We start from the raw sequence: 14,955 nt of genomic DNA on the forward strand, positions 1-14,955 counted from the left end.
AAAAAAAAAAAAAAAAAAAAGAAAGAAAGAAAGACAGAAAAAGGAAAAAATAACATGCTGAGCATAGTAAATCTATCAGTTCATTAAAATGCTTCAGGGCAAAGATTAAATTGAGGGTATGACCTTCACACCAATTTTTAAAATTTCCTCTCTCTGGAAAAAAGTACCTCAGGGCTAAAATCAATTAAGTGAGAGATGGGATTTTAAAAAGCTCTGTGCAAAAAATACCCTGTAAAACTTCGCAGATGGATAAAATGATTCAGGGCCAACATCCCATTAGAAGTGTGACTTTGCCGCCTGTTATTCCTGATTGCTGCCATTAGATTGAGAGAGAGTTTAGGGTGTGAAAGCAAAGCAGTAAAGCAGACCTAAGGACCATCCATGTATCGATAAGTAAAGCTAGGTGTGGCTGCGTCCCTGTAGCCCCAGCTACTAGAGAGGCTGATGCAGGAGGATGGCATGAAACCAAGAGTTCGAGACCAGCCAGGCCAATGTAGTGAGAGGCTCTCAAAAACAAGGACAGAGAGCTGGGAAGATAGCTCAGTTGGTGGAGTGCTAGCCTCGCATGCACAAGGCTCTGGGTTCAATCCCCAGGATCGCAAAAAGCAAAACAAAATAAACAAACAAAACCCAAGGACGGAAAACATTGCTGTGGGTGTGGCTTGTTTGGTGGTGCTGGGAATCCAACACAGGGTGGCACATATGCTCAGCAGCCCCTGGGTCTGACTTCAGTATAAGAAAATGATGAGAAGAAACCCAAGTTGGTTTTGTTCTTTTTGGTGGCACTGGGGATTGAACCCATGGCTTCCTTTGTGCTAGGCAATTGCTCTCCCCCTGAGTTACATCCTCAGCTCTTCTTTTGTTTTATTTTGAGATGGGGTTTTGCTAAGTTGCCAGGCTGGCCTCGAACATGCAATCCTGCCTCAGCCTCCAAGTAGCTGGGATTCCGGGCACACAAAACTCAGTCCACTGAAAAAAAAATTTTTTTTTTTCAGTGCTGCGGATCGAACCCAGGGTCTTGTGCTTGCAAGGCACTCTACCAACTGAGCTACATCCCCAACCCTGAAACATGTTTTTCAGAAAACTGTACTGCCAAAGAAATCACAATCATGGGCTGAAAAGCCTGTGATTATTTTGATCTCATAATGATCCTACTCATTTTACATCCATTAGGATAACTACTATCAAAGGAAAAGAAAGAAAATAAGTGCAGGTGGGGATGGGGAACGTTAGGATGGTCGTGAATTGCTGGTGACAGTGTAAAACGGTACAGATGCTCTGCCAAACAGTAAGGTGGTCCCTTGAAAAATGAAAAATAAACTGGCCATGTGATTCAACAATTCTATTTCCGAGTGTATACCCAGAAGATTTGGAAGCAACGCACCTTGAAAAGGTATTTGTACACCCATGTCCTCAGCAGCATCAGTCATAGTGGCCAAAAGGCGGAAGCAATCCGAGAGTCCATGCAGGGATGAAGGGGTAAACCAAACTGGTCTGTGCATACAATGGGGGATTATTCAGCCTTAAAAGTTAGGGAGAATATTCTGACATTTGCTACAACATAGAGAATTCATATAGAATGCATAGAAAAGGCAGAACGGTGGTTGCCAGGGATCAGGGTTGGGGGGCAATGAAGACTTAGTGTCTAATGGGTACAGAGTTTTGAACGTGCCAGTTGAAAACGTGCCAGTTGAAAACGTGCCAGCGTTCCGGAGGTGGAGGGTGCCACTCCTTGCACGACAATGGGAATGTGTTTGCTATTGAACCCTACACTTAAAAATGGTTAAGAGGAGCTGGGCGTGGCACATGCCTGTAATCCCAGCAACTCAGGAGGCTCAGGCAGGAGGATCCCAAGTTTGAGGCCAGCCTCAGCATCTTAGTGAGATTCTCAGCAACTTAATGAGACCCTATTTCAAAATATAAAGAAGAAAATAAGAGGAAAAGACCTGAAGATGTAAAGCTGAGTGGTAAAGTGCCCCTAGGTTCAAACCCTAGTACCAAATATAAATACATAAATAAATAAAATTTAAAAAATGGTTAACATGGGGAAGGAGCAGAGGGAAAGGGGAAGTCCTGGGGATTGAAATCTAGTACATCACATCATATGCATCTATGAATATGTCAAAATGAATTATGTCTAACTATAACGCCCTCATAAAAACATCAAAAATGGTTTAGATGGTGAACTTTAAGCTCTATCCATTTTATCACAACTTTAAATAAATTATCAAAATAATTTTCAGAAATGATCCTAGGGTCCCCAGTAGGTAGGGAGTGGGTTGAAAAGACTGCACCTGCCAAGGAGCAAGAGGCACTGCCGGCCTATGGCCCCCCAGTGGATTCCACGCCTTTCCCTGCTCTGCAGAGCTGACCTGGAGGCTGCCCTTCTGCTCAGCTCGGTCAATGAGAGGCACCAAAGGGGTTGGAAAAGGGAAAACCAGGGCTTTTCCTCCACACACCCTCTGGTTTCCCTAGCCTATCCTGGCTAATGGGACCAGCTCCCCGCACTTCGCCCTTGTCACCATATGACATTATTGTATTATTTATCTGTTTATTCACTGTGTTTCCATCCACTAGAGTGTAAGCTCCCTGAGGCAGGGACTACATCTGTCTTATTCATTGATGCATCCCCAATCCCTAAGATAATGCCTGGCACATAGTAGGTGCACAGTAAAGTTATATTGCTGGAGTAAATAAATTAGCAACCAAACCAAACGTATACAAGAGAGGAGGGAACGCCTATGGAACATGTGACAGGTAACCCGGCTGAAATAAAAGCCAGAAAGGTTTTCTGAGTCACACAGCAAATCCTCCTGTCCTCAAACCCAGGCCTCTTTCCATTCTAGGTTTGTAGCCAGGTCTCCGCAGAGACCTTTGGCCCCAGATTTTTTGGAGCAGAACTTGACATTTAGTTAAAAGGAAATCCTGAAAACAGCTGAGAGTGAAAAACTGGGTTGCTAAGAAACCCCCAAGGATGAGGGAGAGGGTTGGACCCATTGCTAGGCAACCCAGCAGCAGCTAGACAGGCAGGTTTGCCCACAAACACATTTCTCCCTCCTTTTCATAGATCCCAGCATGCCAGGATGGGTTGCTCTTGGAGACTTCCAGTCCAACCTCCTACTTGTACAGCTGGGAAAACTGAGGCCTCAAAAGGCCACATGAGGGCTGAGCGGGGGCTCCGGGTCTAGTGCTTGCCTAGCACATGGGAGGCACTGGGGTCCATCCTCACACCACATTCAAATAAATAAATTAAATAAAGGTATTGTGTCCATCACAACTTAAAAAAAAAAAAGCAGCATGATTAGCCCAAGGCCCCTCCAATTCCTCAAAGAGCAGAGCCAAATGGCACGGGAGGGCATTATCATCAGGGAGTGAGTGGCTGGGCCCGGCCGAACTCAAATTGGAGACAGAGCAAGCAGAAGAGCTAACTTCAAAAGGCCTTGAAGTTGCTCAGTGAGGTGGCAGCCTGTAAACTGAGCGACTCAGGAGGCTGAGGCAGAAGAATCTCGTGTTCCAAGTCAGCCTCAGCAATGGCAAGGCACTAAGCAACTCAATTAAGTATAAAATGGGGCTGGGGATGTGGCTCAGGGGTGGAGTGCCCCTAGTTCAATCCCCGGTACAAAAAAAAAAAAAAAAAAAAAAAAAAAGCCTTGAAATCCTCAAGGTCAAGAACTTTAGACTGTGTCCGTCACCCCACTGGGTCTTCCTCCCCACGCCGCACTGCCCTCGCTCAAATAGCCCTCCCATGCCATTTGGCTCTGCTCTTTGAGGAATTGGAGGGGCCTTGGGCTTATCATCTTATCATGTTGCCTTTTTTTTTTTTTTTTTTTTTTTTTAGTTGTGATGGACACAATACCTTAATTTATTTATTTGAATGCGGTATGAGGATGGACCCCAGTGCCTGCTCCAGTAATTACTCTTTAATTTTAAACATGTCGTTTAAAGACAATAACAAACTGCCCCGCACTCCCAACGTGAGCAGCTGCCCCTTGATCATGCTCAGGATTCTGGGGCAGTGTGAAGGAGCAGGCGGGAGGGAAAAGGGACTGGCCACCGGGCTGAGCAGGCCATGCGGATGACCGGGCCTTGGGAGGGACGGGAGCCATTAAGAGATTCTGAACGTGGTCTGACTTCCGCGGCCATATCACACTTGGAAAGAAGACTAAGGGCTGGAGAAGGAAAAGCAAGGGACCAAGGAGGAGGCTGGACCCGGAGTGACCAGGAGGTCTTGGGAGGTGAGGGGGCAGCCCTCTGAAGGGCGGACCCCAGGACCGGGACGTGAAGCCACGGGGATTTCCACTGGAGGCCTTCACACCGGATGCCGAGGTGCGAGGTGGAGCGCAGGCCTGGGGTCACTGTCACGCTGGCGGCGGTGATTAGATCTCGGCGGAGATGGCAGGGCAGCTGGTCTGGCAACGTCCAGGGCAGGGAGAGCCCCAAGAGTCCTCGGCTGACGAACGGAATTCCGAGATGGCCTCGACCCCCAGCCGCTGGTGTTCACGCCCACGAAACCTGCTCCCCTTGAGTGTGGGGTTCTAGCGTGAAGGATGTCACTTTATTTTGGTACTGAGTTGAACTCTGGGGTGCTCTACCACTGAACTACATCTTCAGCCCTTTTTAAAAAGATTTTTTTTTTTTTTTTTGAGATAGGGTCTTACTAAATTGCCCAGATCGGCCCCCAACTTTCCTTTTTTTTGGGGGGGGGGCGGGGGCGGGTACTGGAGACTGAACCAAGGTACTAAGCTACAGCCCTAGCCCTATTTATTTATTTAAAACAGGATCTCACCAAGTTGTCCAGGCTGTCCTTGATCTTGCCAACCTTCTGCCTCAGCCTTCCGAATCCCTGGAATTGCAGGAGCATGCCACCACCCCGGGCTCCAAATCAGCTGATTTAGTTAAGAGAACTTTTTCCCGGGTGGGCACAATATAACTAGCAGAGGCAACAAGAAGCCCACTGCGACTAGGTTAAATGCTGATATCTACTTGACACCTGCCACATCTGAGTCTTACCAGTGCCAGAATCTGAGGCTACCCATACCTTTAGGAACCTGCTGCTACTGATGACAAAGGTTCTGTCCTTTCCACAGCTACCTGAACAATACAAGGATCACAGCCCAGCATAAACACTTTCACAGGTATGTTTTGCTAGAAAAACAGCATCTCTGGGCACTCCATGCCCATCTGTCCTGGTTACTTTATTACTCTCTGGACCTGAGATGGATGGAAAGTTAGGTTTTAGAGTTAAGCCTGCCTGCCTGCCTTCCTTTCCTTCCGTTCCTTCCTTCCTTTTCGCAGTGCTGGGGATTGAACCCAGGGCCTTGTGCTTAACAGGCAAGCACTCTACCAACTGAGCTATGTCCCCAACCCCACCAACTTTTTATTTTGAGACAGGGTCTTACTAAGTTGCTTCACTCCTCCTTAAGTTACTAAGTTTGGTGTAGAATTTACCATCCTCCTGTCCCCGCTTCCTCAGTCACTAAAATTACAAGCATATGCCACCATGCCCAGCACCAGTAGGCTCCTAAAAATGACCTTAAGCTGGATGTGGTGACACATGCCAGTAATCCAAGCAACTCAGGAGGCTGAGGCAGGAGGATCACAAGTTTGAGGCTAGCCACAGCAACCTAAGGAGGCCCTAAGCAACTTAGCAAGACCCTGTCTCAAAATAAAAAATGAAAAGGGCTGGAATGTAACTCAGTGTTTAAGTGTCCCTAGATTCAATCCCTGGTACCAAAGAACAAAGAAACAAAAAAACAAAAAACAAAACAAAACAAAAACCAAGCTTGACATCTTCTGGAGGCAGGTGACTCCGCACAGCAGAAAGATTCTCCTGCTAGCTCTGGCAATGTTGTGAGGTTTGGTGAGAGGGACATGTGGTAAGAAACTGTGAGCAGCTTTCAGGGATTGAGGGCAGCACCAGCTGACAGCCAGTAAAGTAACAAGGAACTCTGTCCTAAGACAAAAAACTGAATTTTGCCCAAAATCACTTGAGTTTGGAAAAGGATGCTGAACACCAGAAAGGAATTCAGATCAACCAGTACCTGGGTGGCTGCCTGGAGATCCTGAGCAGAGACCCAGCTAAGCTAGGGCCAGAGACCAACAAACAGTAAATGCATGGCTGTTTTTAAGCTGCTAAATTCCTGGCAACTTGCCACACAATAACCAATGTTAGCATATGGATGTTTTTAAGGCCTTGGAACTAAAATGGCTGAAACTGCCCAGGCAAGGGACACCACCCAGCAGTGACTCAATAACTGCATGGATTTAGCTCCTTATAGTGGGACACACCCCGACACCCCCCTCCCACTAGAACTTGCTTTCTGCTCCTCTTGCCGCTAGGTGTCCCCACAGACCCTGTAAGCAGGTGTCTTCCCTGCCTTTCAGCATGGAAGGAACCAGAATAAGAGATGGTCCTACTCCGCCCTTCCCCACTTTATACGTGGGACACTAAGGCCCTCCAGGGGAAGGAGCCTTGGCAGAGGCCCCCCGGCTTCAGCAGCGTCTTTGGTCATGCATTTTGCCCTCCTTCCGGCAATTCCGAAGGACAGACATGGAGGATCACCCTTCCCTCCTGCCCTGGGGAGGGACTTTGAGGCTCAGGGCTCCAGAGTGCTTTATGAGCTGAGGCTTCTACTGGGTACTCCTGGGTGGGCAAATTTGGAAGAGGGCAGGCCTGGGTTTGGTGCTGAAAGTGTGGGTGAAGGAAGGAACTCCTTTGGAGACTGGGAGATGGCCAAGGCGCCCAGCTGCCAATCCCTTTGTCCAGTCCTTGACCCCTCGGCTGCAGATGGGTTCCTCCAGAAACACACAGAGACCGAGTTTGGGGTGCAAGATGTTTATTAGGGATGAACACCTGTGAAAAGAAGAGGATTGGGCATAGGGAGAAGTCAAACCGTCCTGCGGGCCTGATAAAGCCCTGGCCTTCTGGGGTGGGGACTGGTCAGTCTGCCCCGCATTGGACCCAAATGGCCAGGCATATATACCATGCTCTGATCAGATCCCAGGGCCCGTTGCCCTGGGAAGGGTGTGACCTCTCCGCAGGAGGCTGACCCTGAAAGCCTGACATGGGGAAGCCACTGACCCTGCCTCCCACAGCTGGGGAAGCCTTCCTTGAAGGCACGTCCATGGAGCACATTTCCCTGCCTTCCGGATCTCCCCAAGCTACCTCTTCTTACTGGATTTTTTCCCAGCTTGCTTCCAACCAGAAAGGCTAAGGAAGGACTGATAATTCCCACACCCAGCCTTGGCTCTTTCAGGGGAAAAAAAGGATCTTTGTCTGATCTTAGAAATTCACTGGATCTGATGAAAAAAGAATTAGGGGCAGGGGTCTCAGGAGGACAAGGGAGGGAAAGGCCTTGGCCTCAGTGTCCACACCACCAGTCAGAAGCTCAAGGGGAGGAACTGCAGTTCTACTGCTCTCTGGTCATTCAGTAAGTCTACACTGCAGGCTGTGAGCCAGGCCGAGCCAGCAGCCTAACAGCCACAGGGATTCCCACAGGGGGGAGGCGGTGCCCCTGGACACTTTGCCAGGAAGCAGAAGCAGGATCTCTGGCGTGGGCTGGCTGTGGGCCTCCTGCAGGTTGCTTCGCCACCCAACCCTCAAGACCAAAGAATGGCAAATGCTTCTCACCTCAAACCTGGCTTCACCCTGAGAAGACGGTAAAATCCTTAGTCTCACATTCCACAAATCCAAAGAGGGGGGACGAAGTTAATTTGCTCAAGGTCATGAAGGTGTTCAGTGGTAGAGCGGGGCTTTGGGCACAGGCAGAGGGGCCCAATCCTGCTTCTTAATTCTGAGGGCAAGGTCAAGCTGACCCATTTTGTTGTGACCTGTCCACATACATTGCATCTGGCCCACAGCAATTTTTTCAAAAGTCAAGCCAGCTTTCATTTTGATATGACTCAGAAACAGCTCCAGCTTCTCTTGAAAAATCTGGTTACAGACTGCTCTCCCACATCGTCACCACCAGCAGCGGCCACCCCTGAATTAGGTCATCACAGCCAAGGCCCACCCAGACTCACCCACTCATTGATGTTACCTGCCTGGCCACTGCAGGGACATGTCTGCTGTCCTTTATGAAGGTAGGGAGTCCTGAGATGGAGACAGTGGCCCAGAGAAGCCAGGTGCTCGCCCTGAGACAACCAGCTCTTCCTGTGGGGAATGAATCCTACGGGAGGCTGAGGAAAGCACAGACATGCAGAACCACAGGGCGAGGTCGGGGCAAACACACTTTATTCAGTCCTGGCATCAGACTGGCGCAAGTCCTGCTGTGGGTGCCAGTGCCCCAGAGGAGGGACCCTCCCTCAGCTACGACTAGTTCTCCAAGACCACAGACAGAGACATCTCTTCACTCACATGACGTTTTTTTTTTTTTTTTCATTGTCTTTTTTTGTTGTTATTTTCTTAAAAAAAAAAAAAAAAAAAAAAAAAAGAAAAAAGAAAAGAGAGAGAGAGAAAGAAAGAGCGCAAGAAAGGCCCAGAGCCGGAGCACCAAGCTTAAAGGAGGCAGCTGGTGGCTTTGTCAGCGAAGGGAACGCGTGGGGCAGAGACCTGCAGAGACCCTGGGCAGGGGTCCCGGAGGACTCTGGGACCGTTTGTTCCTGAGATTTGTGTGTGTGAATGAGAGTGTGTGAGCCACCCAGAGGGTGAACACACGCCGGTGAGATACAGGTAGTGAGGGCGGAGGGGGTGTGGAGAGGCCGGAGGGGCGGGGCTCGAGTGGGGAGACGGTGAGAGGGTAACAGGACGGGGGCAGGGCTCCCAAGGGCACCCTGAACCGGACACAACTTCCTAATTTCCTCCTAACAGCAGCGCCAACCCCATTTCTCACACGGAAAAACAGACGCAAACGCCCACCTCCGTTCCCCTGAGCCCATCCTCAGTCTCTGGCCGACCGATGATCTCTCTCAAGTCGTTGCTTGGACGCGCGACTCTCCTGCCACTCCATCTGTCATCAGGCCTCAGTCCCAGCCCCCTAGCACCAACGTGCTTTAGTTTCTCCCACTGAATACTGCAGCTGTGGTTGTGGAGGGTGAATCTGGAGGGACTTAGGAAGGGACCGTGGGCTTAGGGAGGAGCCCTAGGCTGAGAGGGTGCCCTGAGATGATAGGGCGCTTCCCCACGGGGAAGGGAGCAGCAAGAACCCTGTCCCCAGACTAGTAGGCATCTTGGTTCTGAGTTATCTTGAGCAGTCCCTCTCTCGGTGGATTTCCAGAGAAAGACCCCATTCCTAATTTTCAGTTGGGGCAAGAAAGGGACGTTTCTGGGGACCACGATCGGTTGTAAAGGCATTCGCGCAATTGGGGAAGGTGGTGGGCGAGGGTGACCACATTGGGAAAAGGGGCTGTGCCACTTAAGAGTTTCAAGCCCAAACCAACCCTTTCGGGCCAGTTAAGATTCTTTCTCTCCCTTCCGAGTGCTTCTCCCATTAAGGCAGTGATGCCCGGTCGGTTGAGAGGAAGCCACGGGCTCCAGGATGAGATTTTTTAGGATCGCTCTACACCCGATCCCCTCCTTCTCCGAGAGGAGACAGAAGCTGGCGGCTCAGCTGGGACCAGCCCCCTCCTCCCAAGAAGCATTAAGCATGCGCAAGAAGGGGGTGGTCCAAGCGGAGGGGGCGGGCCCCAGCGCTCCCCGAGTAACAGGAGCGCGCCCCTCCCCCCGAGAGGGGAGGGGCACGAGAGGAACGCGCGGTGCGGCCGGGTCGCATCGCCCCCTAACCGAGAAGGCAGGCCAAGGGCGGAGGGATTCGCGAGCAAGGGAGGGGGCGTGTCCTCCGGCCACGAGGAGGGGCGTGTGCAAAGTGGGGGAGGGGCTCAGGTCTGATAGAGGGATGGGAGGTGTATCGGAGGGGGGCTGGCTGCTGGTGGCTGTGCGGGAGGGGACAGATGGGGAGGGGCTTGATGTCAGGGGAAGGATGGGGGTTGGGCCGCCTTGGGGAGTGTCTGCGGGGAGGGATATGTCTGGATCGGGGGGATGGGCACGTCTAGGAGGGGGGAGGCTGCGCGGGAGATGGGGTGCCAGCCTCGGCCTCCGAGGGGCCCCAATACCTGATTCCTGTATGTAAACAGCTGGTTTGGGGGCGTGCGCGCCCCGCTGACGGTGGGCTCAGTAGGTGAAAACCAGGTCGGCGATGCTAGACGGGCGCCAGTCCCCTGCGATCATCTCGGTAACCTCGGGGGTGCAGTAGTCCGGGAACTCGAAGTGTGACGTGCCCGAGGGGGGCGGCAGGTCCGGGTCGCGGTCCAGGGCGCTGCAGTCCAGGCCGGCGGGGCCCGGGGGCAACCTGGACAGAAAGCCTAGCGGCTCCTCCCCCGACGCCACCGTCTCTTCTTCGCCTTCCTCCGCCGCTGCCGCCTCCTCCTCCTCTTCCTCTGGCTCCTCGTCCTCCGACGGTGTTGGGGAGGTGGTGGTGGCGGCCGCCCCCTCGCCCGACGGCCCTTGGGCGCGTTCGGCTTGTCCTCGGGCGGCCCGCCCCGCCGGGACCATCCTCCACAGCTCCCGCCCGGGGGTCTCGACCAGGCGCACTTCCAGCAGCTCCTCGTCGTCGTCCTCGTCGTCGTCCTCTGGCGCCGCCGCGCCGCTCCCCAAAGGCCCTCCCGCCGCTCGGCGGCCCCCGCGGCCCGGCAGCTGCGGCCCGGACTTGAGCCGGCTGCCGCCGCCACCACCGCCGGGGGGGCGGGGCCGCGCCTTGGCGGGCGCCCCCTTGCTCTTTTTGCGCGGCCGGTACTTGTAGTCCGGGTAATCCGCCATGTGCTTGAGGCGCAGCCGCTCCGCCTCCCGCACGAACGGGATCTTCTCCGAGTCCTGCAGCAGCTGCCAGCGGCGGCCCAGGCGCTTGGAGATCTCGGCGTTGTGCATGTCGGGCCACTGGTCCATGATCTTCCGCCGTTCGTGCTGCGACCACACCATGAATGCGTTCATCGGCCTCTTGATGTGGCCGCTCGGGGTCTTGCACCAGCCAGGCTCGCGCGCCCCTTCCTCGGCGGGCCCGGGCCCCGGGGTCGGCGGCCCGCCGTCCCGCTTGGCCCGCGCGCCCCGCTGCTGCACCATCGCGCCTGGGCCCCGGGCCGCTAGACGCCGCCGGGGGCCGTCCGCATCCTCCGCGGCTGGGGGTGGGGGAGGAGGCAGCAGCGACGGAGGGGCGGCCCCGCCCCGCGGCTCGGCCCGGCCCCCGCGAGCTGGGGAGCGAGGAGCTGGGCGCTTGGGCCCAACGGACGGCGGGGGGAAGAAGGTCAGCGGCGCGGTTTCAGGCGGGCTCGGCGCGCCCCCGCCGCCCCGGGCAAGTTGCGCCCTGCCGCACGCCACACATTGTTTTGCGGGGGCGGAGGAACTGCACCCCCCAGCCCCCCACGGGCTCTTCTTGCAGCCTCCGGCTCCGCCGCGGCCCGCGCGCGCCGCTCCCCGCCCCGCCGCCGCCTTCCAGTGTCTTTCTCCCCGCGCGGCCCCGCCGGCGCGCGCGCCACCCCTCCCCCTCGCCGTCTGCGGGCCGCTGCGGCGCGCGCGGGGCCGCCCCGTGTAAACACCGAGGTGCCCGCTTGGGCTGCGGCCGGGCCACGCCTCGCGCTCGAGCGTCGCGTCACCCGTTGCCGGGCAGAGAACCCGGCATTTGCATCTCCCAATCGCTGGCCGCGGGAGCGGGGCGGGGCTGGGGCTGCGGGGCTGGGCGGTCTCGCGCCTGGGATTGGGGGAGACCGATGAGATCTGTTTCTTTTCTTAGGTTGGGGGCTGGAGCGAAGGTGGGGGGACGCCGAGCGTGCTTTCCATCTGGCTCTCAAAGGCTGACCTCGCTCCGCGTGGCCTTTGCAGTTTTAGCTTATTCAGTGACACCTGTCGCCAGGTAGGACTCCCGTCCCCCTTCTCTTTGGGGGACAGCTTTCGGACCGGCCCAGAAGAGAATTTGGGGGGCCCAAGACTCAAGCCTAGGGGTACAGGTTTGCCCTGTCATAGATGTAGCCCCTACCTACTACACATAGGGCCCCGCCAATGAACCAGTTTCTCTCCATTCTCCTTTGAGGCGCTACAGGATCTTAAAGGGAGTTATGACGCCCGCTTTCCAAAGACGAAACCCGGTGGACGTGCACACTCGGACTCGAATCCTAGGCCCCCGGTGCCCGCGCTCTAGCACACCAAGGGCCGGCCATCAACGTTCTTGAGCCGAGCAGGCTTTAGCTTTTACAACCCTGGGGCGAGCTTCGAGGATGCGCGGGTGCCCGAGCCCCGGGTCACGCCCCGCCGTGCAGCCGGCTCGGTGCGGGCTGTGGGCACCTCGCCCTTCCCAGGCCGGGAGCCGCGTGCAGGGGCGCGGGGCGGAGTCTGCCCGGGGGCGTGGCCGAGACGCAGGCCCCGAGCGCGTGGCGGGGAGGGGCTGCGCGCGGCCAGTCCACCACGTGTGAGCGGGTTCTGGCCCCACCCGGCGTGTGCCGCCCCGGGGGAGGTCACCTTCACCGAGTTGTGGGAATGGGCACTGAGGCCTCCACCCTGGAAAGCAGGAGCTGCAGGGGTCGGGATAAGGGTCGCAAAGGTGGCATTCTCCCGGGGTACGGCTGGCGCGGAACGCGCCTCTAACGGTGGCGCTCACCCCACTGGGCGAGCCCAGACCGCGTCCGAGCCGGAGGGTGTGGGCCGGGAGGAGCCGGGGCCGAGGTGCGGCTCCGCGGCGCGGGCGACTGGGCGGTGCTTCGGGTGCTTGGGTGGGTAGTCGGAGTGTCCCCAGCGGAAGGGGGCGACTCTTAAAGGCGCAGGGCCTTGGCCAGAAGGCTCTGCTTCCGCCCTCATGCCTTCTGCACCTTGTTGGAATTAGGAGCTGGAAATGCCTGTATTTGGATCTTCACGATTGCAGCCTGGGCGGTTCATTGTTCGCTGGTTCATGTCTTAGTGCTTCCTTTTGCTTATCCTTAAAATATAGATAATGTAGTTTTTCCCTCCTGAGGTTGTTCTTACGGATTAAATAGGATAATGGATGTAAATACATTGCTGATACCTACTAAATGTTCAGTAAAAGTTATCTGGGACTAGATTTCACAGTAGTTACACGAGAACAGCAACACAGAGCTGCCAGCATCATGAGAAAAAGCGGTGGGGTGGGGACGGATTTAAGATTTCGGAAAGGGTATCAAGGTAGTGGTGGAAAAAATAAAAATCTTATTGAAATTTCTGAAACCTTTATGCTTTCTCCACTTCATATTCATTTTTGTTTTTTAAGTAAATGACACGTTCTGCAGAACCCTCTCTTCAGTGCTTAGAGCCTCTGGGAGGCTCTCCTGACCCTTTAGCTGCCGCTATTATTAATCCAGTGTATCTGAGTAGTACCCACAGCTAGATTGATTTGGTCCAGGGTTTCACTGTTCTCAGCTGGAAAAATGACACATCCATTATTCCACCACTCTTCCCTCCCTTTCTTTTCTGTGCATGTGTCCATCTGTTGAGCAAACATGTATTAGTACTTACTATTCTGTAGGCCCAGTGATGGATGCTGGGGAGCTACAGATGGTTAAAGTCTGTCAGTCTGTGCCCCTAAAACATCGCTGCCTGCCTTATGCTGTGTGGCTACCAGGACACATTCACATAGACGAGATGGCATGAGAGTTCAGTGAAGGAGATCTGTCTTCACTTTTTATTTTAATTGTCCCTGAACAGACCAACAGACTACTGGGTTACAGCAGTGTTCAAGACAGAGGTATGTTTTGTTTTGTACTGGGTTTTAACCCAGGGGCTCTTTATTTTTTTTAAATTTTTATTTATTTATTTATTTATTTTTTTGAGACAAGGTCTCACAAAATTGCTTAGGGCCTCACAAAATTGCTGAAGCTGACCTCAAACTTGGAATCCTGACTCAACCTCTTGAGTTGCTGGCATTACAGGCATGTGCCACCACGCATGGCTCTATAGGTCCTTCTTAAGGGATAGTTGGGGACAACAGAAAAGACCAGATGAACAAATAAAATCCTTTCACGTTGTTGTGAGTGCTATAAAGAAAATGAAGCAAGGTACTAGGACAGTGGATGACTGGGACTGCAGGGATGGAAATGGAGATTTGGGGTGAGTTTAGGTCCCCAAAACGATAAGGAGTCATCCGCACAGAGATCTGGTGGAAGAACATTCCAGGCACAGGAAACACCAAGTGCAAGAGGAGGGAGATGAGAAAGAAATCAGGGTAAGGTATTGAGAGATATTCAAGGCATGGAAAGACTGCAAGACCAGAGATCTCAGTGTAGACCAGGAGTGTTCAGGAGGACCTGGAAGGATCTGGAGCTGGAGGGTCATATGGTGGCTAGGCCTTAGAAAGTTAAGAAACTCCCTGGGCTATGCAGAGCTAGGGAAAGGTTCTTAGTTACAGGGCATTATAATCAGAGCTGTGCTTTAGGTAGATTAAGGTTTCATACATTGTGGGTGGATTGGAGGAGGGAAGTTTGGAAAGGGAAAGATCAGCTAGATATTTTTCATTTCAAAAATATGTCTACAGATTCTTTGATATTTCTTTCAATTCTTTCTCCCCTCCCCCGGTTAAGTGTGACTATACCTAGTGACTTGCTTCTGATGAGCAGAATGTGGCAGACATGCTGCTGTGTGTTAGGACCCAGGCTTCATGTTTTCCTTCTTGCTTTCTATCTTGTATCACTTTTTCTGGGAGAAGCCAGCTGCCATGTTGTAAGGACACACTGAAGCAGCGCTGTGGGAAGGCTCAGGTGGCAAGGGACTGAGGCCTTCTGCCAGTAGCCTTGTGAGTGTGCCATCCTGGGATGACATCCTCTAGCCCCGTCTGAAGTCAGACCTCAGGAGGACTGCAGCCTCAAGGGAGACCCTTGCCAGAGCCACCCAACTGAATTCTTTCCAGATTAGTGATCTGCAGAAACTGAGATGGTGTTTGCTTTGTTAAGCCTCTAAGTTTGAGAGTCATATAGTATGTAGCAGTAGACCGGGTGGAATCCACTTATCCTAGGAGGATACTCCTC

General features: G+C 53.5%; 2 protein-coding genes across 2 annotated transcripts in view; one reads left to right on the plus strand and one right to left on the minus strand.

Moving 5' to 3' along the window:
- Positions 1–8,217: 8,217 nt before the first annotated feature.
- SOX12 (SRY-box transcription factor 12) lies at positions 8,218–11,509 on the minus strand. The gene has a single exon (XM_079128341.1). The coding sequence runs from the start codon at positions 11,051–11,053 to the stop codon at positions 10,109–10,111; it is 945 nt and encodes a 314-aa protein (XP_078984467.1). The 5' UTR covers positions 11,054–11,509; the 3' UTR covers positions 8,218–10,108.
- A 180-nt stretch (positions 11,510–11,689) lies between these two features.
- Positions 11,690–14,955, plus strand: part of LOC306654554 (uncharacterized protein C20orf96) — a 52,486-nt gene continuing 49,220 nt past the window's right edge. Inside the window, exon 1 of the mRNA XM_079128319.1 lies at positions 11,690–11,840. The gene's annotated coding sequence lies outside the window, so the exon portion shown is untranslated. The remainder of the gene's footprint in view (positions 11,841–14,955) is intronic.

The sequence above is a fragment of the Sciurus vulgaris genome (genome assembly GCF_902686455.1).
Source record: "Sciurus vulgaris genome assembly, chromosome: 2".
Taxonomy (NCBI): domain Eukaryota; kingdom Metazoa; phylum Chordata; class Mammalia; order Rodentia; family Sciuridae; genus Sciurus; species Sciurus vulgaris.